Source organism: Mesoplodon mirus (assembly GCF_964341445.2).
Source record: "Mesoplodon mirus genome assembly, chromosome: 10".
Taxonomy (NCBI): Eukaryota; Metazoa; Chordata; class Mammalia; order Artiodactyla; family Ziphiidae; genus Mesoplodon; species Mesoplodon mirus.
The window spans coordinates 1,918,609-1,945,157 of NC_138986.1; the positions used below are offsets into that span (position 1 = coordinate 1,918,609).

The window sequence follows — 26,549 nt, forward strand, 5'->3', positions numbered from 1 at the left end:
TTCTGCTCACCAAAATATAACACTTTCAACTTCTATTCCAGAACTGTCCACACTGAAAATAAATATTCCAAATATGTGGGATATTTAACTATAACACATATATGAATAAACTAAAAAAAAGTACATTCTGGAATAAATTCTTTAGATAATTAATGGACTATGTTGTAGGCATGAACTCAAAGACAAAGATACAGATATATGAAAAAAAAAGTGTTAGCTTCTGTGAAATGAAAGCCTCAAAAACCACTGATTCTATTTTTATATATAAAGTTACACTATATCTTTTGAAGAAGATATTACCATTTCTAGACAAAATCAGAAACAGTAACAAGTAAGAATTTTTTTCAATCTAAGATATGGAATACAGAATCAACCTAAAACATACAATGGGGCCCCACAAATAACCTCAACTGATATAAGGCTAAGCAAACAGATCTAAGTTTCCGTCCTGAGATGAACAAGGAGGACAGTCTGCTGGAGCAAAGAAGGCAAAACACAGAAAGGAAGAAAAATCCAAATAATAACGATGATAGAACAATACAAATAGAAGAGCACCTGACTCATGTAGGTATGCACCCTAAAAGAGTCTCCTTGGTTCAGAAGTAAAGTAGCTACCTTGAACTAAGTGCTTTCTTTACATCATCTACTTCAATTCTAACAGCAACCCTATGAGGTGGGTGCCATTATCTCCCTGTCTTACAGATCCTCATGTGAGCCTTAGAAAAACTAAGGCACTTGACCATGATCACACAGCTAATACCAATGGGTCAGAATTCTTACTCAGGAAAATCTCAAACAAGAGGTCATACTTCTAACCACCATGTGAAGCTATTTCTGACCTTGTATAAAAGAAGGCTGTAACCCTCCCCACTTACAGCCACATGCAGACTAAACAATCGGTAAGCATCCCACTACATGACAGATAACACAAATGTGTCAGCATTTTCTGACACACAATGAGTTTATAAAGAGAAGTCCAAAAGGGAAGGCCAGAAAAACCAGCACTGAAGCACTGGGCTATAATGGGGGTGGAGGGCCGGGGGAGTCCCATATTGCAAAGAAATTCTAGTTAGACTAAATACCTGAATGTACAAAGTTAAACTGTAAAACGTTCAGAATAGAACATGGGGCGTATTCATCAAACAAGAGGGAAAAGGTCTAACAAAAGTTTAAGGAAAAGACCGATGAACCCAACTACATTTTAAACTTTTTAAGTCTATGTGGTAAGACATTGTAAAAAATAAAAAAGTACAAACAAAAATATATTGGCAAAATATATAATGTACAAAAGATTAGTATTCAGGATTTATAAAGGTTTCCTACAAATCAAGTAGAAAAATACAAACAGCTCACTGAAAAAGATAAGGACAAAATATATACAAATAGGTAATTCAAAGAGAAAATCAGAATGACCATAGACATAAGAAAACATGTTCACTCACTGAAATCAGGCTAATGTAAGTAATAATTATTATTTCATATATTCCAGCTTACAAAAACATCTGAATATACTGAGGACGTGAGGAATTCTGAGGTCTGGAATGTCAACTGGTGTAACCATCTCAAAGACCAATTTGGCAGAACCTGGTAAATTAGAAACTGTGTATGGCCTCTGATCGAGAAATTACACCTCTAGATATCCTCCTAAACACTTTCATTAGCACAGAAGGAAACACGGACAAGGGTGTTCTGTAAATCCTCCTTTGTAACGCGGGACAGCTATGAACAACCTGATCGTCCCTAGACAGGAGCAGAGATAATGGACAGAGGAATACTACACAACAGTTCAAACACACGAACTATTCTCTACTGTCTTCAGGTCAGTAGTTATCTCTGGAGGCCGAAAAGGAGAAGGAACTATAACTACTAAATCCTTGAATTTTCTGAGCCTCACTCAACTGAAAGAGACGTAGGTAGTAATAATAATATATCCCTTGTTGATTTGGGAATTAAATGGAGGAAAAGGTTGGCTGTGCATCTTAAACCACTGCTTGGCGTGTAATATGCCAGAGGCGTGGCCGTGACCGTCACTCATACGGAAGATGGGCCAGGAGGAGCGCGTGACCCCCCACAGCGCTACCCCCATGACAGAGGACCCCCCAGGATGCCAACTGTGGTAGAACCATGAGTCTCCTAGCCAGAGCTCTTCAGGACAAGGGTTTCCTACAATTTTCCAGTGATAATTCTCAAGGAATGGAAAGGAAGCAAAGGGAAGGAACTGTCTAGAACGGAGGACAAAATGAAAACCGTCACCACAGGTCAGATTCCCAAAGCTGGGACACCAGCCAGTTCAAAGGTAAAGCTCACTTCACGGTAACGTTTTTACGCTGTATTAAAAATGTAAATATTCAGTGACACGGGAATAACAATCTATAATAAACGTTTCAAAAAGGAATGAAAACTGTAATTTAGTAACCAAAAAAGACTCAGAACACAGACCTTAAGCCTAGGGGATAGAACATTTTTATCTCCAGGTAAATCATCACCATCATCACCCCCTCCTCCTCTTCTTCTGCCTAACTCTAGGCGATGCGGGAAGAATAACAAACAGAACCGTCTCTGTTCTCACGGAACTTAGAATCGAACAGGAGGAGATCTCAACAATGACAGGTGCTGATACAAGAATTAAGTAAGGCAGAGGGACCAAAAGTCACTGGGGGATGTAAGTGGAAGGGGGACTTGAACAGAAGCTGAGCTGTAGGGAAGGAACATTCCCAGCAGAGGGAACAAGAGCAAGGCCCCAAGCAGAAGCCTGGTGGGCACATCTGAGAAACAGCGAGACCACTGCTGCTAGAGCAGAATGAGACGGGAAAATACAGCATTAGACCTTCTCAGAAAACAGCATCGTGCTGGGCTTTGGAGGCTGAGGTACACTCTGAGTAACAGTAAAGCCATTTGAGAGCCTGAACAGAAAACTGTATTATTAACTTAAGGTTTAGAAGTGTTATCTCTGCATGGGAAACAGACTGTGAGGGGGGCAAAGGTAGACAATGGGAGGGAAAAAAAAAAAAAGCAAGAGGTTACCGGAGCAACCCAGGTGAGAGAGGAGGCCCTCCTGGACCGGGCCCGCCGCAGGCAGCTGGGATGCTGAGGACGGGCGAGACGGTGAAGATGCCTGGAAGGCAGAGCTGCCAGGTTCTACCGTGGCCTGATGGAACGGGAGGTCTGCGAGCTGGAACGGGGGTAAGGCTGGGGCGTGAGGAGCGAGCCAAGCGGAGGGCCAGCTGGTGCTCAGGCGGGGAGGCCGCAGGGGATGCAGGTGTGCGCGGAGTGGGGAGTCAGCACTGGGGCCGGACACGTCCCTTCAGGGCAGTGAGCACACCTGCATACAAGCTGGGCCGCGCCGGCACCTGAAGCCCTGAGAAGGAAAGAGCTCCTGTGGGGCAGAGGGGAGGCCACGGCCAGACCTGGGCGCTCCTCCCCGCGGCAAAGGGCAGCTGAGCAGACCCGGAGGCCAAGTGCAGATGGAGTGGCGGGGGGGGGGGGGGGGGGCAGGTCGGAGGGGCGCGAGGTGGTGACGGATCCGGCGGTTTGAAGGTCACTGGTTTGGGTGAAGTCGAGGGTTGAGCAACTTAGGGTGAAAAGCAATGACATAGTTCTAAAATTTAACTTTCATCTTTAAAATCAGACAATTTAAATTGATAGCAAAGTACAGCTGTACTTCACGGTTTTCTTCTTTTATAGGTGGCTGGTCACATCAACCAAATAAGCAAACCGGCAAAATAATCATATCATTACTGATTGTCTTAACAAGGCAGAATCAGTCGGCAGAGTTAAACAACATTTGGTCCACACACACGCGCGCGCGCGCAGTGCTAACGATGACTTTACAACGAGCGATTCCCCTGAAAAAGCCATTTACTAGGCATCCAGTACGCTACCTCTCCCCCAAATCACATAGAAGATTCTAAAAGATAACACCAGGAAACAAAACCACCTGGTTTTTTTAATGCTAATCATCATTTTTTAACATATTAATTTCTTTACTGTGATGTTTATAGAAATAACATAAATTGAAAAAAATACATACCATATCACTAAAACAAATCAAATCAATTAGAAGCAAGTTTTAAGTAGTCAGATAACCTTAACTATTTACAACTAACAATAAAGCTAATTTCTGCAAAGCTCATGACTTAGTTTTGAACTTCTAAAGTTCATACTCTGGTTTTTAGAAAAGGTTTTAAGTTCATTTACTGATAAAAAGGAAAAACATACCCCTAAAGTTCATTCTGAGAATCTTCTCAATGCATAAATAAATAAAATCATTAAAGTAAAATTAATTTAGCATTTTTATAGTTATATTGAAAACTAGGGACATAAAGCAAAACTCCAAACTAGTTCAACATTTAAAGACCTTAGAAACAAACCTATCTATGTGTAAGCCTCCTTCTAATACTATAAAGTCTGGTGGTGAAGAGTTTAATAGATTTGAGCCTGATCTAAGAAGAAAAGACTGTCCACACGCTTACAAAATATGGTAATTACTAAATGTAAAAGGAAAGAGATAGAAGCTCTCAGTTGTAACTCAAGCTAAGATAGCTACAATTTCAAAAACAGGTGCTCCCTTGATCTTTTAGCTACTTTTCAAGTACATAAAAAACGAAGAAGGAAATGAGCCAGTAAAATACATTCACTTGCGGATATAAAATTAGAAGACCAAAATGACTAAGTAGAAAAAAAAATTTTTAATACAGAGTAAAACGTCAATATGCATTTGTACAAATTGAAAAGATTAAAACAAATACCCCAACAGAAAAAGGGATACTTCACCTAAAAAGTATAATGGCCAGTGAATTCGTGAAAGACGCTCCACCTGAACAATGAACAAGGAAATGTGAAGTTTGAAACCGATGACCTTTTAACTGTCAGACTGAAAAGAGATTGGTTCCCAATATACAGCGTTAGGTAAAGGACCATACCCACAACCATGGGGGTATGAACTGCAAAGCCTTTTATGGTAAGAATTTGGCAAAGTCTATCAAAATGTTCTGTGTGTACAGCCCTTTGATGTAAATTCTGCTTTTGGAAATCTATTTTATAGAAATACAACTACAGAAAGAGATGTTTGCAAAATGTTCACAGGAACATTACTGAAACATTGTATTGCAGAGCGTGAATAGTATGACTAGTACGTGGAATATTAATTACATAGCTGTCAAAAATTAACAGAATTTTATATAGGTGTTATAAAGGTGTCTATAGCTTCCTTTTGAGTAAAAATAAGTCACTTACTACTCACCTAAAAAGTCTTACTTAATTTTAATTCTCCAACAGCCACTATCCCAAGGAGGTTCTGCTCCTGGGGCCAGTCAGACACTGAACCGTCAACACAAATGTACCCGCAGAAGGTTCTAACCAGAGATCGCAGCTCTAGGTGAAAAGCAGCGGCATTTTTCCGGAAAGAATCTATTACTTCTTACGACGTGCTGTCCAGTCGTTAGTCTCTGCGATGAGCTACGCACGTTTCAGAAATTCCCTAATTCCTAGAGTACAATCACGCCAGGCCCCCGTCTTCTTGCAGAGACCCCACAGCAACTCTGAAACACTCGTGGCGCAGGAGAGGAGGAGAGAAGGCGGCACAGAGGAAGCGGCCACCAGGACACCAGCCCTCCCACGAACCACCACCCCGCGGTTCCCATGACCCAGCAACACCAGCAACAGGTGCCGGTACCTGCGCGAGCGCGCCGGCTACAGTCAGTGTCTGAAGTAAGTGCGCTGTGTCAGCTCCGGCCCACACCAACCTGCCCGCTAGACCTCAGGATGATGGTCCCATACTTAATTACAGGTCTTTTCTGAATTAAAGAAATAAGGAGGGCTTCCCTGGTAGCGCAGTGGTTGAGAATCCGCCTGCCAATGCAGGGGACACGGGTTTGAGCCCTGGTCCAGGAAGACCCCACATGCCGCGGAGCAGCTAAGCCTGTGCGCCACAACTACTGAGTCTGCGCTCTAGAGCCCGCGAGCCACAACTACTGAGCCCGCACGCCTAGAGCCTGCGCTCCGCAACAAGAGAAGCCACTGCAGTGAGAAGCCCATGCACCGCAACGAAGAGCAGCCCCCGCTCACCGCAACTAGAGAAAGCCCGCGCGCAGCAACGAAGACCCAACACAGCCAAAAATAAATAAGTAAAATAAATAAATAAATAAATAAAATTTATTTTAAAAAGAGATGTTTGTACATGTTAAAAAAATAAAATAAGTAGAGGACAGAGTCCAACGTTAAAATACTTACAACCCCAAGAAAGAAGAGCCAAATGGAGTCACCCAGGGGAAACCAGGGAAGGTGAAAATGCACAAATACCATTACAAAGAAAAAGCGGGGGGCAAATAAAGTCTTCTGTGGTCCTACAATGGGCAACTGGTTTTGGCAATTAGGAAACCAAGGCTACCTCGAGAAAAGCAGTTTAGCAGGCTAGGAGGATTGGAAGCAAGAAGGCAGGGATGAGATGAGTTACAAGGTGGCAGATCACAGAACAGAAAGCTCAGCACGAGACACCTTCGCTCCAAACCTTCCCCCTGGGCTGGACAGCAATGTGCTCTCCTCCTGTACTGGACTCGGATGGCCTCCAGCTTTCCGTATGCTCGACCTCGGAGAGTTTGGTTCTCAAGTTTTGTGACCTAGGTCCATTCTCTCCTGAGGCTCACCCGGCCTTGGCTACCTTCCAGCCACACCCTTCTCCGCCATCCCCTTCCTCTCAGCTGTTTATGCAGGAAACTTCTACCTGGACATTCATAAGCACCTCAAATTCAATGCATCTCAAAGACGACTTTTTACTTCTCCACCCAAATCTAACCTACCACTTGTTTTTTTTTTTTTTTTTTAACTCTGGCTAAGGGTACCACTACCTACCTAGTAGCTAAGTACAAACCTGGAATGATCCTGGACAACTTTTTCTCTTAAACCATCTCCTTGCCACTCTCCAAATCCCAACTGTACCTCCTCAAGTTTCATCCTCTCCTTCCACGTGAACTGCAGCCTTGATCCCACAGACACACCTGCCATAAACCCTGTCGGCCTCCTGCCTGCAGGCCCGCCCTCCCCGTGCCCCGTAGACTCTGACACCAGAGAGGCCAGGCGCGCTCAACTGCAAACGTCATCGTCTTCTTTCATCTGCGACGTTCTCACCTTGGCTTACAAGGCCCGCAAGAGAGCAGCCCTGTTAACACCTGCATCTCCACAGCCAGCAGCTGGCACCCTGGCCCGCACGAGCCAGCGGGCACACTCGTCCATCCAGAGACACACGGACACACACTAGGCCACGCTGCAAAAACAAATGAACCCAAGAGCTCAGTGGCCACAACTCCAAGGTTTCATTTCTCTCTCGTGATCACTCTGTTCCAGCCTTCTTCATCAGCCCCAGCCTGGGACACACTAATTCATGGAAGAGGGAAGAGCAGTAACAGAAGCATGGATGTGGGACCTAAAGCTGCTGCTCAGAGTGGCGTGTCACTGGCCAAAGCAAGCCACGTGGTCAAGCCTGGTGCCAAGAAGGCAAGGCCCTACGATCCTCTTTCAGGGAGGAGCAGAAAGTAATGAGGAACAATCCAGCCTGCAGGTCACCAATGCACCTGCATGTTCACGGGCACAAAAACACATTCAACCAGATTGAATACTTTTAAATAAGTTTTCCACCTTTTCTACAAATTCCTCAGGACTCAGAGTAAACATTTCCTAAAATGAACTCAGTGAAGCTTTGCTGACCTGCCCTCTAGGAAAGGTGCGGTGCCCACGTGCTCCCCTGGCCCCCACGTGCTCCCCGGCCCCCAGGTGCTCCCCCGGCCTCCACACCTGTTTACTGGGCCCACCCACGTGCTCCCCGACCCCCAGGTGATCCCCTGTCCACGAGGTGCTCCCTGGCCCCCAGGTGCTCCCCGGGCTGCCACACCTGTTTACTGTGCCCACCCACGTGCTCCCCCGGCCCCCCAGACGCTCCCCTGGCTCCTCCAAACCAGCACACAGGTGCCTCCCTTGATCGCTGCCGCCCCGCAGGTATCAGATGAACACATATTTGCTGCACTTAGTAATGCTCTTTGCCAGGAACACCCTCCCCTGATCCACAGGGAAAATTCCCCATCATCTCAAGACCCATCTCCACAGTCTATAAAGAGGCCCCTGCCCCCCAGCATCCCAACGGAGCACTCACCACACTCCTGCCACGCCTTTCAGTCTACCTGCCACACTAGAATGGGAGCTACTTGAGAAGGGGATCAGGTGTCCACTAAGCTTTGCATGCTCAGCACTTAGCAGTGACTGGCACGCAGCAGGTGACCACTGAGTGAGCGCCCATGGATATGTGGCAGCAGAGAGGGTCACAGGTACCGCGGGGGAGGCCAGGGTTCCACCTCAGGCCCAGGCGCCGTCGGCACCGCGGGCTACAGCTTAAGCTTTCTTCTTAGGGCACAATGGGGCCATTATTCAGAGTCTTGTTTCCCTTCCCTCCCTCAGATAGAGCATTGCAGCTTTCTCTTGCGTAGGCCCAGTCCCTATAAACAAAGCCTAAAACATGGAGGCACTCAATAAATATTAGTCTGAATGAATGAATACTGCATTAGCCTATGACAAACCCAAGAGAAGTGTTAAAATGCCATAGTTTTAACAGGGCTAAGCCACTAAAAAAAGAAACAAATAAGCCACAGAAGCAATTTCTCACAGCACTCAGGCCCTGAAGTAAGTGCATAACCATTTCCAAAATTTTTGCTCACAAGTTCGTAGAAGCAAACAAGAATTATCATTGTACTTAATGTAAAATCTGTAATGTTTCTCAAGAATCAAGCTGTTGATACCAATCACATGCATTTGTAATTACATACTAAAGATAAAATGTCTAAAAATGTCATTACACCAATAAAATGGAAACATTCCTGAAGCACTGGAAATTTGTTCAGAAGCTGTGCAAACCACAAACAAGTAATATTTAATAGTTTAGGCGCCACTCAGTAAAAAAAAAATTAATAACTTTAAAGTTAAATTATATTTTGTGCTAGAATATGAACCACAAGAATCTAAAGGCAAATGCAACATCAAACTGATACAAATAAGGAAAATACGATGGGTGACAACTTGAAGTTACATGCATGTAATCACCCTGTAACACTAGTTTAGTGAGTACACTTAGTTTGCTGTCATCACAAATTGGGTATGCTAACGCGTGGTTCCCATAATCAAATACTCAGCCCTTCGCTCATAAAAGAAAAGTACACTTAACTTCCCACCGAGAAACTTCCTCCATGCTTTACTATTTCTTTCAAGAAGAGAAAACGTAGGCTCATGACAGAGAAGTGTGTATGATCTCGAAGGTCCACTATACTGTTCTCCAAAACGGCCGTTTCTGCCTGGGATTCTCCCTTCCAGTTTGGGAACAGCAAATATTTACTCAGTAGAAGTTAGTTAGAATCGTCAGTAACCAACAAGGAATTAGCTCTAGAAGACTCTGTTGAAACTCCAATGTTACCTGGGGGGAAATTGCTAGGTAATATGTAAACAACACTTCATGAAGTTAAATTAACTGAGCCCTGGCAGTGAGGAGAACAAACAAGTTTTGCTTGTCATTTCATTTGAGGCACAGACCAGGAAAGGGCCGGGGCCACAGCCGGATCCAGAGTAAAGTCCAGACGAAAGGCAGTGAAGGAGGCTCATGGAGAGGAGAGGGACGAAGTAAACTGGTGTGGGCAGACGGCTGGACCCCCATCACCGCCCTGCTGCCAGAAGAGGGTCTGAACTCAGCAGTGCCCAGAACCTCAGGGAGGTAGGGCCTTCCTTTCCTTCCCTCGGGCACAGGAACGCTATCAGTGAACCTACGAAATTCTTGGTTACTGGGCAAGATACAAGGTATCCAACAGTCTGCATACAGTTAGAAAATAAAATACGGCTGCACCACGTTGACTACAAAACACAGAATCACCTGTCTCAAAGATAAAAGATATAATAGGGCTTTAAAAGGTCAAGATGAGGGCTTCCCTGGTGGCGCAGTGGTTGAGAGTCCGCCTGCTGATGCAGGGGACGCGGGTTCGTGCCCCGGTCCGGGAGGATCCCACATGCCGTGGAGCGGCTGGGCCCGTGAGCCATGGCCGCTGAGCCTGCGCGTCCGGAGCCTGCGCTCCGCAGTGGGAGAGGCCACAACAGTGAGAGGCCCGCGTACCACAAAAAAAAAAAGTCAAGATGAAAATCCATACACTCATGTATATATAAGATATGCATACGTATGCACATATGCACATAAGGTTTCACTGTATCATGCCTGTGGTTCTTCCTTAAAATTAAGCTCTAAATTGTTCCATTTCTAAATTGCAGTGATCTTAACTCTCCAAATTCTCATCGTGGTTACAGGAAGGCTCTAGAGCCACACTACCTGGGTTCCGATCACTGCTCCCAGCTTACCAGTTCTACACCCTTGAGCAAGTTATTTGATCTCCCTGTGCCTTGGTTTCTTCAACCAAAATGGGACTAGCAAAAGTACCCACCTCACAGGATTGCTATAAAAACTAAAAGAGATAATACGTGCAAAGCATTTACACTAATGTCATGTGTATAGACACTACACATTCACGAAATGTTAAGTATTATAACTGTTATCAGAATAACCTACGAAGCTTTTGAAAACTGGATTCCTGACAGACCTGGCTGATTAGATAATCTAAATAACATGATTAATAACATGATTCAGTACTGGTTAAAATGCAAATAATTAATAACCAAATGCAACTAAATATACATGTATACTTCAAGTGCTTCCAAATATGCTAAAATAAGCACATAATTTCCATAATAGAATAAAAGCAAATGCATTAACTCCTTGATGTCTAACAACATTTTCAAGAATATACTTCAAAAGTAAAGCATAAAAGAACATCATAAATGTTTTTTAGTGCATTTCCAGATTTACTGGTCTCAATTTTACCGTCCTTGATATTTCCCAAATAACAATTTCATGAAGGTAATAAAAAATTATTTTTAAAAACCCAAATCAACACGTTTGGCACAAAAACACCTTAACTGTACTATGAACTCAACAAGGTCACCTTGGCCAAACCAGAATTAAAAACGCATTTCAAAATATTCGAGGTCCTAATTATGAAATGCAGTGCACACACTGTCCATGGCGCTCTGGGCAGGCCCCTCCTCTGAATAAGCAGAGCTCAGCTGATCTACAAAGGACTCATTCACAAAGTCACTCAGTCAGCAATTCAGGTTTCTGATCTGTATTTTATTACTCCGGTAAATTAGAACAAGGTGTCTATTAATAAACATGTCTCACTAAGTGGTTGAAAACAGTGCACCATCAAAATACTTTAGTAATACTATCAGTAGAAAGGAAATGGTCACCAAAGCTTCAAAATGAACTTACACCTAGCTATGAATGAAGAACACAATATATCTGCTGCAAAAAAAGTTGCCACTGAGTAGCTAAATTAATCTTAAGTGTCGCTCATCTTTAACATAAATTCCGTATTCTAATATTTTGTTTTTACCATACGCATTTTAAAAAGTAATATGTTCACCTATTATTTATAAGCATTAAAATTCCATATCGTCGGGCTTCCCTGGTGGCGCAGTGGTTGAGAGTCTGCCTGCCGATGCAGGGGACACGGGTTCGTGCCCCGATCCGGGAAGATCCCACATGCCGCGGAGCGGCTGGGCCCGCGAGCCATGGCCGCAGAGCCTGTGTGTCCGGAGCCTGTGCTCCGCAACGGGAGAGGCCACAGCAGTGAGAGGCCCGCGTACAGCAAAAAAAAAAAAAAAAAAAAAAAAAAAAAAAAAAAAAAATTCCATATCGTGCATGGCGAGTTTGAAAATATAAATACTACCTGTGCTGTCTGTCTCTCTCTCGGGAGATATATTAAAGCTAAGGGAAAATACAAACTGTTTTTTGGTTAAAAACAGTAGGAAAAAAACATCTTTATGGGCTTCCCTGGTGGTGCAGTGGTTAAGAATCCACCTGCCAATGCAGGGGACACAGGTTCGAGCCCTGGTCCGGGAAGATCCCAAATGCCATGGAGCAACTAAGTCCGTGAGCCACAACTACTGAGCCTGCGCTCTAGAGCCCGCGAGCCACAACTACTGTGCCCGCGAGCCCCAACTACTGAGCCCACGTGCCACAACCACTGAAGCCTGCACGCCTAGAGCCCGTGCTCTGCAACAAACGAAGCCACCGCAATGAGAATCCCTCGCACCGCAACAAAGAGTACCCCCGCTCACCGCAACCAGAGAAAGCCCACGCGCAGCAACAAAGACCCGACGCAGCCAAATATAAATAAATAAAATAAAATTTAAAAACAACAACAACAAGAAAAAACGTCCTTACACAGCCAGTGGTGGGCACAATGCAGAGCTGATGTTTGGGAAGGAGACCGGAAAGGACAGACAAGCGCCTGAAGACATGAGCCCACGTCAACAACACACCCACCAGCCACACTACGTGCCACTGTTCCGGCCCGGGAGGGAGTGGCCCAGGTCACAGCCTGAGTGAATCAGAGTAATAAAGCTTCACAGTCACTGCTTTAGCTAGGTTATGGCCAGTACCCTTCAACAGCAAAAATGTAAATGCTTGCATCTTATTACTGATAACTAAGAATTAAAATAGGTATTTACAAACAAAAATTAAGCAAATATATATGTAAAATAAATATATGTTAAAATCTACCTTTCTATCATAATGTCTTATGTTCACACTTTAAATGTTACATATATTAATTTTATAGCCCTAGTTGAAAAATACCATGAATACAGACTTTAATATCCACCTGAGAATATATTTTAAAAATCAGCCCAAATCAAAACTCTTAAAACCAATCACTAAGTATTCTAGGGTAGCAGCTCACAAACTGTAATCCAGGAATCCTTGGGGTCCCCCCTCAGACCCTCTCAGGTCAACTGTGAGGTCAAAACTCTTTTCCTACGAATACTCAGGCAGTATCAGCCTCTCTCGCCATGTTGGCATTGACACTGACGGTAAACAGTAACGACAGGTGAATCTGACAGCACGTGACCACAACTCGAGGCAGCAACGGCAGGCTGTGCTAACGGTCCATGTCTGTTTCACTGCTACGCATTCACACCTCAAAAAAGGCCAGTTTCACGTGGACTCTTGAGTATATTGAACACATGTCCTATTTGCCAAAGTACGAAGTGCACACAAAGAACTTCCATGTATCAGAGTCCGACGGCTCTCTCAAGAAAAAGCACGTGCGCGACCGCATAAACGTTGTGAACTGAGCAAGCCGCTTTTGTCACGGAACACCACTCCCACCTGGAAGAGCTGCTGACAAACTACAGTTATTCGGGTGTGGATGTTGGGCCTTTTCTCAGAAACAACTGAAGCGAGAGCCCCTTCCTTCGAGTGCTGCTGTGGCAGGGCTGCCGGCAATAAAATCTGAGCTTTGACAGAAAACTAGGCCTTTTGAAAATGTGTCTCCACCTCTGGGCTTGAGAGCTTCCCAATACTTAAGAGTTTTCTAGTCAGTGATGATATTAACAAGGTGATAGTTTTATATTGTTTAAAGAAATGTATCAACATGTGGAAAATCCACATAGCTCAGTGAACCAATATTTTCCAAATGGTCAATGCATGATGGCACAAAACCACGCATGGGTACAAGATCCATTCAAAGTGCAAAACAGACAAATGAATCTTAATGTAACAGAATATGAAAAATATTTAAAACAATCTTCCAAAGGAGAATTGTGTACCAGAAATGAAAATACTTAGGTTCAAACTAGAAATCTTCATATAACTGATTCTTACTTTTACTACCAATGTCTCTTAAAAATAATCACCCCAATAATCCCCCCCAAGCACTTGCCAACACAAAAATTAATTAAAGTGAAAAATCTAATGTAACGTAACCTAAGCACTCATTAAGGAGCTCATGTAAAATCATGGTATACTGTAAACTTATGTAAAACCACGGTAGATTTTACAAGCATTTCTCTACAAGTCTGGAACACTCAGAAATTTATTCAGATAATAATATCAATACCTACCTAAAAATAATGTATTTGAAAGACACCTTCCCAAGGTATACATTTTATACCAAGTATGTATACAGGAAGAGTCACGCATTTTAAGAATACAGTGGTTTTTAAACATTTGATCGTGTCCAACGGTGACTGTATTGCTGCTCGCATTTCATTTTCTCTACTCAACATATGGAACTAGACCAGATTCAAAGCAAAAGGGGGGAAAACTGGCAACCTCCAGCCTCCGTACCAAAAGCTGATAACAGCAGCACAAAAAGAAATTATAAGATAGAAATTTTGTTAGTTCTCCTGCAAACATCAGGAAATAGAAAGTATAATAAGTCACCATGGAAAGTACCACTATTAGCAAACAAGGGTGAAGAGAAGGTACATTCTTGGGGCTTCCCTGGTGGCGCAGTGGTTGAGAGCCCCCCTGTCGATGCAGGGGACATGGGTTCGTGCCCTGGTCCGGGAAGATCCCACATGCCGCGGAGCGGCTGGGCCATGAGCCATGGCCGCTCGCTGAGCCTGCACGTCCGGAGCCTGTGCTCCGCAACGGGAGAGGCCACAACAGTGAGAGGCCCGCGTACCGAAAAAAAAAAGAGAGAGAAGGTACATTCTTTAAAGCAAAAAAATGGTTTAAATTTGCCAAAACCAAAGTCTGATTTTCCTTTAACAGAACATGTGTGAAATCAAGCAACAGAAAACTGTAAGCTATGATTCGGAATAAAACACACCAGCTAGACTGCTCTTAACCAATAAAATACCCAAACGATAGTAACGAATGAGCATTTTTTTCTTGGGTCCTAATTTTGAGGGTCAAACTCTCTTCTACTCTGAATAACAGTGAAACTCTCAGGGGGAGTTTTAGGAAGCTGGGCGAGACTTCTCCTTTGGAAGCACCTGTCCCACTGTTTGTACTGCCCGACGGTAGCAGAACCAGATTCAACAGTGACGTGTCCTCTTCCAGTTTACTCCGTCCAACCGAAATGGAAAATGGCTTTCTTTAAAAACACGAAGAAGCGAGTGATCCTGGCCAGCGTGCCGAGATCACATGGGCACGAACAGCACTCGTAAAGTCAGGCAAGTCCAAACCCTCAGGAATGGAAAAAGCAAACAATTAAAGCAAGTGCATCTCGTTCACGCCGAAGAGTGAACCCCCGCACGCCTGTCATCCTGGTGTGATCAGTCCTCACAACAGTGCTCCACAGGTCAACCCAACGACGATGCAGTGACCGCCCTGAGAAAGCAAAGCATGCTGTGTGTATCCAACCTAAAAACACGACAACGCAAACAACAGCGACAAAGGTTCACAACTTTTTTTTTTTTTTTTTTCCGGTACGCGGGCCTCTCCCGTTGCGGAGCACAGGCTCCGGACGCGCAGGCTCAGCGGCCATGGCTCACGGGCCCAGCCGCTCCGCGGCATGTGGGATCCTCCCAGACCGGGGCACGAACCCGTGTCCCCTGCATCGGCAGGCGGACTCTCAACCACTGCGCCACCAGGGAAGCCCCACAACTTATTTTCTGTAAGCTACACAACTTACATTAAACTTCTTTTGAGTGAAAGCACAGAAATTTTGGCTATTTTCCAGTCACAGTAAACTATTCAATCTCGGTTCCTGTAAGTAATTTCATTCATGACACACAACTGTAAAACTGCAAGTATAAAATTCAAATTATCCTTATCTTTTGGGATCAGCTGATACTGGGAAAATACTTTCCTGGCTTCCATGTGAACGACTGATACTTCTCTATGTACTTACTTTAACTTTATGAAGTACATTCACTTTCTGAATTAAATGTATTATCGTTCTGGTCAATCACCTATGCCAAAATGATAAGTGAGCTTTTATATTTTTATTGTTGTAGAACAAAATCTCAACCAGATGACTTGAGACAGACAAGCCAATACCGCCCCACCAGCCCTCAGCCTGCTTTATTTAGACCCCAAATATAAGGAAAAGCTCCAGCTCGTGCACAGCTCCAGCATAGAGATGGTCCACCTTGACAACACGCTCACACCTACCGTCACGTCATACCTGTGGGACACTGACTGGAAGCCACCAATGGATTTCCAGGGCCTGCCAGCCTGTCAGTGTCAGCCAAGGACTGGGACACGCCCAGACCTGGTAAGTGGGGTCTGTGGGATCTGGCTCACTGCTTAGTATCTAACTTACAAATGTAAGTATAGGTCAAACAAAATTTATCACCATCCTAGGCATCGTCAAGGTGAAGGAGCGTATCCGAAATACAATTAGCCAGGAAACTAATAGCAACAGCAAAATTCTGAACAAAAATCAACAGACTCTACCTAACCTGAAAATAATTTTCAATTAAGAGGTCAGTTTAATGTTCCATAAATATTACTCACATATACATTTTATGTATAATAATGGAAAGCAAGCTAATATCAAAATAACTGCTATATTATTTATTAGCATTTTCTGATATTACACCCAAGTTCAAGTCTGGTAAAACTGTTTATAAACAAATTAATCTATGCCACCAGAATAATAACCAACCACTAATAATAATGCCTTATACACTACAACTGCTCAATGAAATCCTTAATGACATAACCCTAAACCTTGTTCTCTTAAACACCCCACCACCTTGGTACCATATCCTGATCTTCTGCAAATCAAATTTTTTCATGAATATGAAAGAACCACTTTTGCTATTCTACTATTAACCACAATCAAAAATTGATAGTTCTAGAAAAGCCTACACTTACAACACTTACATTCCATTAAGTCTATAAATTGCATAAAGTAAAATTATTTTTCATTGGCAGGAGCACAGCAAAGTGAAGCTAGTCAAGATGCCCCTTCAGTTACAAGGTAAGGAAACAATGTGAGACACAGCCTTGACCTCATACCCACAAGCACACACCCACAAACATAAATTGTAACCAATTATTACAGGGAAAAAAAGTAAAGATTTTTTTAAAAGGAGCAGAGATGCCTATAAATAGTAAAAACACATCACTGGCAACTGCCTATCTCATTATACATTAGTCACCAGAAATACAGACCTTCTAATGTACAAACGTTTAATAATACAACTGTTGTTTTCAAAATAGTTTCCAATATAGTTAAGTTGTATGATAAAGCATAGTTACAACCTAAGCATTAGTCTGAAATACAGATTTAGCTCTAAGTTATGCAATTACTACTTCATCTGAAGACTGCCTACTCCACCTCTGCTGACAAACTGGAAGTTATTTTTTACACACACCTCTGGGTAATATGAATCACCACATTACTTCTCAAAATTAATCAGAATATTAAAATATAACATATTTACCTTTAATAAAGAATATATGGGTATCCACACAAATTCTAGGTTACTTTTTTCCCATCAATGCAAAAAGAAGGCAATGAATTCAGTAAGTGATAAAACAAATGACTTTAAGAAATGTCTCATGAAGTGAAGCGGTCAACTACCTAGCATGGTTTTTGCATTTAGGTGTAAACTTTATGCAAAAGAATAAGACTTGAAAAGATAAATCTTTAAGATCCTAACAGACAATTTCACTAAGTTTTAAAAAAGCATGTATCTTGTTTTGTCAAGAATAAAGGTACACACGAAGGAAGCCATATTCAGTATTCTTCCCACAAAATATTTACTGAGCACCTACCATGTGACAGCCATAAAACTGTTTAAAACAATAAAACTCTAAGCTCCTGCCTTCATGCAATCAGAGAGGGATTCAGACAAACCAACGGCTATAATAACAAAATTGGGATAAGTTAAACAACAGAACACCAAAAAACAACACGGAGACCTTTGGGTAACTAGAGAAGCCCTCTTCTGAGGAGGTAATGAGATGAGGAACAAGAACTCTGCCATAATAAATAATCAGAAATCCCTAAAGGAAATAAAGACTTAACATCAAAAATAAGAAAAGGACAGGCAGAACTAAAAGGCTCTCAGAAGCATTTATTATGAGCTATAGTTTCCCATAGTAATCAAGATATTAATTCAGCTTAACATCAATCTCCTGGTGAGAAAACATCAACTTTAAGTTTAGATCATCAACTCTCATTTTAAATTCCAAAAGGACCTGGGATCCAGAGTGAGGAAGGGGTTGAAAAATACACAGTGATAAACTATAACTTGCTTTTTCTTTGGAAGCCCTTTTACACACAAAGGTGAATATGAAGCAAACTTAACCAAGTTGATTTTAAAACACACTCTAATGCTCTTTAAAAGTGAATGTAACGCAAAAAGCCAAGTTTATCATCTTCCTAAACACAGACACCCCAGATCAGTGGTTATCCAAGGCTGCCTGAAACCAATCACAGATGATCTATAGTTATATAATTTGATAACAGATATTGATCACTGTAACCCCTAAAAAAGCAATCAAAAGAAAACAAAGCACAACTAAACTCTCATATATGTACATTAAAAAAAGATGATCCAAATATATAAATATAAGGCTTAAATCATATTCCTACAAATCAAATTCTGCAGTAAATTTGCTCAACATTTACTGACCATAATAAAGGCCAATATAATGGTTACATTCTTGTAGAAAACTAAGAACAATGACTTGTGATGGACAAATAGAGTAAAAATTCATTATTTCTCAGATAGTAAAAAACTGCAGACAACAAAGTTTAGATAAAGCAAACCGAAACTGCTGGCCTTGAAACAGTGATTTAGAGAATTATTAACTTTAGTTTTTACCTACATCATAATGAAAAATACATGCTAAATGTGAAGCTTAAATTTCCAAGACCACAATAACTTAATAGTATGCAAAGGTTCTCCAGAAAACAAAAAGTAAAGTGTGAACTAGGTATTAGATAACGTAAGAGCTAAGAAAATAACATACAGATATTTTTAAAAACCAACTTATTTCATTATGAAGAGCTTTCTAACATAATCCTGGAGAATCATTTCTAAAAATTGAAATGTTCAGATATAAGTGGGGAGGAAAAACTACTAAATGAAATATATAATCATATAAAAGTTAAAGGAAATGTCCTTTAACTTTTGCTTTGCTTCAACACGTGTGCACAGCAACTTTTCACCCACAGAATAACTAGGAAAAGAGTAGCTCTCCAAATGAGAGGCCAGTTTTACTTTAATAACTACTCGTATATCTAAAAACATAGAGAAAAAGTTTCAATCGAGTGCTTAAAAATAGAATTAATAAAATCAATTAACTCTAATCTGTTTTTGATTCAGGATTTTTTAAAATGCCAATGCAATTTAAAATCCCAAAGAGTAAACTGAATTACCTATTACTAAACTGAAAAACTATTCCTTTTCACGACCAGACTTGGGAAATCTCTGAAAAAAAAAATTATAAATAGGTCCATTCAAACAGAAAAAAAACAACTATCTACCAAAATAATATTTTACATCCGAATTTTTAAAGCCAGAAAAGAAAGATGAACTCATTATTCTGAAAGACAACATAATCCTGAAGGCCAAATTACTGCAGTCACCTTTCAAAAGATGTGCTAACAAGCCTATGAATGAACACTTAACTACATATTATCAATTTGCTTACTAGCACCTAACTCATAAAACCATTAGAGAAGAAGAGCTGTGAATCAGGAGTAACTCAGTATCGGTGTTCAAACTGGCAACCTGAACCTAATAATTTATATTAGTATTCAACTAAGGAGTAAGATAAATGGCTCTGCCCAGGAAGACATAAGAAATGGATCTTTCCCACCACAGGCAAAATCAAGACGCTGAAAAGGTGAAGGTCAAGTTTACTCAGAAATATAAACTGGGGTTTAATGATAGGGATTAAATTTCATGAGAATGTTCAAATTTGCCAAACAGGATTGCTGCCCAAAAGCTGGCATTTTAGTAAATAATACTAACTTTGAACTACCTACTACAACAAATCAGAAACAGATGCTATTAAAATAATTTCCTAAGAGGACGTAAATCCTCTGTAAGGTGTATTTCGTGTGGCTAAAGTCTGTGCAACTACAGCCTGAGAAGCAAGCACAGCTCTGAGCGCTCGCTGGGATGAATCGGTTTTCAGGGTCCCTCCCTGACCCTCACCTCCACTCCCATCCCCCACCTCCCCCAGACCGGCGGATGGGGACCAAACCTATTTTTCTGTTTGTTTTTTTAACTGTTGGGAACTCTTTCAGCAGCTTTGCTATAAACAACTACCATTGTCCCAGGCCGAGAGCAAGAGAGATTTCCTCCTTTTCCAGGAGCACGCCCAGGACCAGCCACCACCACCACCCCCGCCCAGCCCCTCCCCCAGCCCCCTCCCCCTCCCTCGATCTTCCCCCCCCCGTCCGGACCCCCTCCCCCAGCCCCGCCCCGCCCCCTCCCCTCCCTCGATCATCTCCTCACCCCGTCCGGGCCCCCTCCCCCAGCCCAGGTCCTCTGCCCCTCCCCCTCCCTCGATCTTCCCCCCTCCCGGTCCGGGCCCCCTCCCCCAGCCCAGGTCCCCTCCCCCTCCCCCTCTCCAGCCTGGGTCACCGCGGACGCGCGCACGGCCGGCGCGGGGAGGGGCGCCCTCCCGTCCACCTGAGCGCAGGCAGCGAATGGGAGGAAACCTTCTTTCCACGGGAGTTCAATTCCGGGCCGCGTTATCAGCAGAGCCGCACAATTGGAACAACTAGCCCGATATTTACTTTACGCTCCCGGCCGCCAACCCCCAAGTTACAAACCCACCGCGGCCGCCGCGGTCACATGCTCGCGCGTCCCGGTGACAAAGGTCCGCGAGCCCGGGCCGAGCGCCGCGACCCCGGCTGAGGGCGGGGAGACCCGCGAACGACGTCCCCGCCACGCCCGCCTCCCCCGCCCCCCGCCGGGGCACAGGTGACCGCGCTCCGCCCGCGCCCGGCGCGGCCACCCCGGGTCCGGGGGCGCGGCCGGCGCGGGAGGGGGTCCCGGGGGGCGGAAGGGCGTCGCCGGGGAGGGGGGGACCCCGGCCGGCTGCGTACCTCGGTGGGCTGGCTGATCTCGAACAGGTCCAGCCGGTTGGCGTTCCAGTGCTGGATGATGTCGGCCAGCTTCCGCCGCTCCTCGTCGCGGCCGCCCGCCGACATCCTCCGGCCGCGATCGCCCGCCCGCCCGGGCCGCCGCGGGGTCGGGGCCGGGTCGGGGTCGGGCGGGGGGCCACGCGCCTAGGTCTGCGGGCCCGGCTCGGGGCTCGGCCCCGCCGGCCGGCGCCCCGCGCTCCCGGCTCCCGGCTCCTCGCGCCCGGTTCCGCGATCCCGGCTCCGCGGCCGCGGCCGGCCGCCTCAGCTCTCGAGCTCTTGGGCTCCGCGGGCTCCTCAGCCGCCTCCACCGGCCCCGCTCCCCGCTGCAGCCGCCTGCCCGCCCCGCGTCAGCCCGCCGGCCGGTGTGTGCCCCGAGCGCCCGCCCGCACGCGCCGCCGCCCCGCCCGCCGTGCGCGCCCCCGCGCCCGCGCGCCCGCGCCCGCACCTCCGGCCTCCGCTAGGTGATGCTGCGCCCGCCTGCGCGCCGCCCGCCGGGCTGGGCTGGCTCCCGACGGTCGGTACCGGGTCCGACTGGTCAGCCAGGTTCGGACCGTATCGGTTCGAGCGGGCGGTACCGGGTCAGACGGGCGGGCGGCCGGGTTCGGACGGTACCGGGTTCAGACGGGCGGTACCAGGTCCGACCGGTGGGCGGGGCTCGGATGGGCGGTACCGGCCCGACTGGTGGGCCAGGTTCGGACGGTGGGTTCAGACGGGCGGGCTGGGCTCGTGTGATACCGTGTGGGGACGGGCGGTATCGGATCCAGCTAGTGGGTGGAGTTCGGATGGGCGCTGCCGGGTCAGACGAGCGGGCCTAGTTCGGCTGGGCGCGCTGGGCCGTGGAGGCCGCAGGGCTGGGACTCGCAGAGCCCCTCTGGGCGCTGATCGCACGGGGCCCCGCAGCGCCCCATTGCCGTGCGGGCTCCGCGGTGACTCCCGTCTGCTGGGCCTTCCTCCCGAGGGGGGCGCGTCTGTCGTGGCGCTGCGGGTCCCCCCGCCCCGGGGCTGGGCCCCCACGTCGGTGTTGGTCCCACGGTGTCCGGTCGGAGCGGCCTCCTGGCTGTGTGTGGATCAGAAAACACGTCTTCTCGCAGCACCAGGTTGCAGCCTTAGGTGACGGGGTCCCTCGAGGTGCCCCCGGGCGCGGGGAGACGCCTTTCCACAGCGCTAGAGCCTCCGAGTGTCCCGGTGCCTCTGCAGACCTAACATTCATTTCAGCAGTAAGTTTCGTCCATTTAGGGAGTATTTATTTCATTGGGTGTTTTCTCTTTAATTCTCCTCCCCCCCGCCCCCCGCCAAAAAAAAAATTTTTTTTTGGCTGCAGAACACCTGCAAGCAGACATTTCCCCGTGCAGTGCTGGGCCAGGTGAAGTCAATCTCCTGTGTTATCTGTGATGTGTTGCAACAAAAACCTTCATCTCTGAAACACCACAGCTAAGTGATGAAAACAGTGAGCTGCATTTGACAGAGCCTCTTTATTTTTGTCATTGTCTTTTCCAGTGTGAGATGATTCTTCCCTCCACCAGATGGATTTCTCTTCTGGGAAAGACGAGAATTCTACCATCCCTGCTGGGTTCGGTCTTCAGCTCTCCTTTCTGCGGCACTAGTACAGTTCAGCTTCATAAGGAGGCTTTTCAGCAGAGAAGCCTGCGGGGTTGAACCAGTGCCATGGGGGAATGAATTCTTCAATAGATCTCTAGCCTCCTTTCTCAAAATTAAAATGTGGCGACTTGAGGAAAAGCATATGTGTATAAACGACACATCTGTGTTCTGACATTCTGTTCCTTTATGCTTTTTAGTTCCTGCGCTTCTTTATAGACTCAAGTTGTTTTTTGTTTTGGGATTTTGTTTGTTTGTTTGTTGTGGTGAACACCACGGTGTCCATACAGCTCAGAACTGTCCAGCTAAGTTCCACACATGCCACGTGGGTCATCAGCTATAGTGTCAGCTGAATTGTAACAGTAAGAACTTTATTCCTGACTATGCTATTAGCAAGAATGACTTGGTTCTTAGAGCAAAGAATTAGTTTGCAAAGCCGGCAATTAGTTTGCTGGTGTCTGAAATAAGTACATGTAGAAAATTTAGTATTGCTAGAAAATAAATATGGGCTCCCTGCAGTGTTGTTTTTGTAATAAACATGTGTAGCATACATGAAATGCCTACAGTTTGATGCAGGACATGTAGAAGGCTCTAAATCAATGTTAGATATTATTGTTTTTCTGACTCATTAAAAATCCCCATCGGCATTTTGTGTGATTGGCGGATAAATATACAATTCATAGTAGGTCCCAACCAACATTAGTTTCTTGACAAAGGTTTAAAAGCAAGGTGAGACTCATAGAATACGTATGATTATTAAATCATGAAGACTCTTAGAACTGGTATATTTAGGCCATGAAAACCTTCAAGCTAACAAATTCTTCTACTAATTGTAAGAAATATACTGAGCCATATGTTAATTTTGTAAGTACGTGTGCTATCCATCTTCTGTTCTCATGGCACTGCTGAGTTCTGATACATTTCAGAAATCATATTTAAGTGCTATTCAAGAGATGCTGTATAAAAATTAAGTCACATGGGATTTTTTTTATTAAACCTGCCGTGTAGACAGAGGAACTAAGGTGTGGGGTGAGAGACCAGACCGAAGATAAACAAAGCTTCATTGGGTGAGGTTTAAATCAGATTTTTTAATCTGAGTACCCATTTAAAAAAATTTATTTTGCAGTGTATATATTTACCTTTTGGTTTTCTTTTTTTAAGTATTATTTTATTTTTAGCTACACTATTAAGAGCTATTTAAATCAGCACTGATCTACAAATAGTTCTAAATATCTCTAAAACTTAAACCTACTTAAAACCTTGCAGTATCATGTAATGGGGAAAAATATATAAGAACAAATAAATAATGAAAAATTTTAAATTCTGGTTAAGCTTTGAACATTTAAAAATATTTTTGGAAACATTATGAAAACCAGCTTCTGAGACCAACCAAATGGAATAAACTTATTCCTGCTGCAGTTTTCATAGGCTCTGGAAAATAGAAAATGTCAGGGAAAAGATCAGGAGCTTAATCCATCTCAGAAGAAAAAAATGGTACAAATATATTAATAATATTTAACTATATTAGCTATATTTAATGACCTATAGGTCATTTTCTAGCCACCAATATATTTCATATTTCAGTAAATTAACCAAATTTTAAAATATTTCATCCGGTAATTGTACAAAGCATCTTATAAGCTTTTTATTAGCTATATCAATTCAGAGGATGGTCTGTAAACAAAAATTAAAGTAAAGGGATATAATAAAGTTTCAAATTGAAGAATTTCTAAGGTAGACTACCTTCCTCAGTAGCCTAAGCAAGTGAAAGTTAATTTAGTTAGCTAATCTAGAAAGTTAAATAACCAAACACTTCCTTTGCCTAACCCATGACTAAAAAGGTCAGTGAGGGCTAATTTAGTTTAAAAAAAAAAAAAAAAGAAATTCCAGAGGATAAAGTCTCAAGAAATAAGTAGGGTATGTGCTACTTTATTGGATAAATGGAGAAATGTATCTTTAAACTCTTCTTCATTATATTCCAATGTTCCTGATATTTAGTTAAATTTTAGGTTACCTAATAGAATTCTCAGGAAACAAGATTTCAGAGAAAGAAGAGATATAAAAAAGCCCTTAAAATAGGAAATTAATCTTACTTGTTTAAAAAATTAAATATTGGGGCTTCCCTGGCGGCGCAGTGGTTGAGAGTCCGCCTGCCGATGCAGGGGACACGGGTTCGTGCCCCGGTCCGGGAAGATCCCACATGTCGCGGAGCGGCTGGGCCCGTGAGCCATGGCCGCTGAGCCTGCGCGTCCAGAGCCTGTGCTCTGCAACGGGAGAGGCCACAACACTGAGAGGCCCGCGTACAGCAAAAAATAATAATAATAATAAAAAAATAAGAGTCTGTAAGAGACAAGAACAATAGTCTGGGAGAGGTCAGTCTTATCGGAATTCCAGGGGAACAGGGGGAATGGCAGAGAAGCATAATTAAAGCAATAAAAGCCGGGAATTTTCCAGAATGTGAGAAACAAGAGTCTTCAGATTAAAAGTGCTTTCAAACGTGGATCAGGATGAATGAGACTAAATCCACACCTGGACACAAAGTAGGGAAACTATAGGGTAAAAGGTCAAAGTGGGAATGGACTGAAAACGGAGGTAAAAGAGTAGTATCAAAGAGTGGACCCAGAAAATAGTCCCTGGTTTTGGGGGAGCAAATGGTATCTGAGAACACTTACTTCTAGCCCCTTGCTCACTTCTCTATATTCTAAGTGCCCTATTTCAGTCGAACCATGTCCACACTTTGGTGTGCGCAGGTGAGTGATCTCCAGCAATACCACAAAGATGTAGGTGAGCGCACACGGTACAAGACACGGGCAACCTCTGTCATTAGAGCTGTGTGGTCGGATCAGAATTTCCTGGGGAGTTTCTTTTGCAAATTTCTTATTGTAGAAGCATCTCGGTGATACATGCAGGCAAACTGAGAAACCCCTCCTCCGTCCCCGCTCATCGCCCTAGCGCAAGCCTGCTGCGCGTACCTGCTGCCCTCTCCCCTCGTCGCCGGATTACTTTAAAACAAAAAACAGACATTGTGTTGTTTCATTAGTGTTTCAGATGTATCTTCAGAAGACGAGGACTATTAAAATATATATTCCCCTACTATTATTATACCTTGAAAACAAACAATAAGAGTCATCAACTCTCGACTCTGTTCACATTTCAGAGGACTTTTTAAACCTATGTGTTTCCTCAGCCCAAAATCCCAGACACAGAACCAGCATGCGGAGCGAGTCCAGGAGTCTGTCTGAAGTCTCCCTAAGAGATTCTGAGAGGGCTGATAATCACTGGCTCAGATGACTCTTTAGGTCCTTTCTGACCTTGAGACTATGACTTTTCCAATGTCACACATCTGCGGTCACACCTCTCCTTTCTCCTGGGTGAGGCTGGTTCCATCATATCGCTGAACTAGCACGGAAGTCAATTTTACGCATGTGATCAGAGGTGTTAGAATGAGAAAGCAGCTTTGGGGAAGGAGTCAGATTCCCCAGTGTGAGATCCATCCCTTACACGAATCGTAGGACAGTGAACGGGGTCCTTGTAGCTCTCGGAGGCTCAGTTTCCTCAAGCAAAAAATAAACTTCTTGATGGCAATGACCTGAACAACCCACCTAACGGAGCCTTTAACAAGGTTTAAGTTAAAGTAAGCACGTGAATGTATTCTCCAAGTGTCCATGGGTATAGAAATGTCTTCAGTTTAGATTTGAATGTTGGCACTGCAGGGGATAAAAAGGTACATGAGAAAAAGGAAAGTCCAGAAGAGCTTTTTTTTTTTTTTTTTTTTAATAGACTTGGATGGGAGTAAATCAGTACAGAAGTATTCATGCTTATGTATGTGGAAAAAAAGAAAAATCATTAAATATTAACTTTTATGCATATTTTAATTATTAAAAGACACTGCAGGGCCTCCCTGGTGGCGCAGTGGTTGAGAGTCCGCCTGCCGATGCAGGGGATACGGGTTTGTGCCCCGGTCTGGGGGGATCCCATATGCCGCGGAGCGGCTGGGCCCGTGAGCCGTGGCCGCTGGGCCTG

The 26,549-nt window shown here is 44.3% G+C and overlaps 1 protein-coding gene and 1 long non-coding RNA gene across 8 annotated transcripts in view; one reads left to right on the plus strand and one right to left on the minus strand.

Moving 5' to 3' along the window:
- The window catches only part of AFDN (afadin, adherens junction formation factor), a 134,551-nt gene extending 113,261 nt beyond the window's left edge, over positions 1-21,290 (minus strand). For all 7 annotated transcript variants that reach the window (XM_082634310.1, XM_082634314.1, XM_082634311.1 and 4 more), the window contains exon 1: positions 20,892-21,290. In XM_082634310.1, coding sequence (XP_082490436.1) covers positions 20,892-20,996 — 105 coding nt within the window. In that variant the 5' untranslated portion in view covers positions 20,997-21,290. The remainder of the gene's footprint in view (positions 1-20,891) is intronic.
- Positions 21,291-21,488: 198 nt separating this feature from the next.
- Positions 21,489-23,173, plus strand: LOC309811506. Its single transcript, XR_014295196.1, has 3 exons — positions 21,489-22,147; positions 22,252-22,293; positions 22,428-23,173. It is a non-coding gene; the product is annotated as an uncharacterized lncRNA (long non-coding RNA).
- Positions 23,174-26,549: the final 3,376 nt, after the last annotated feature.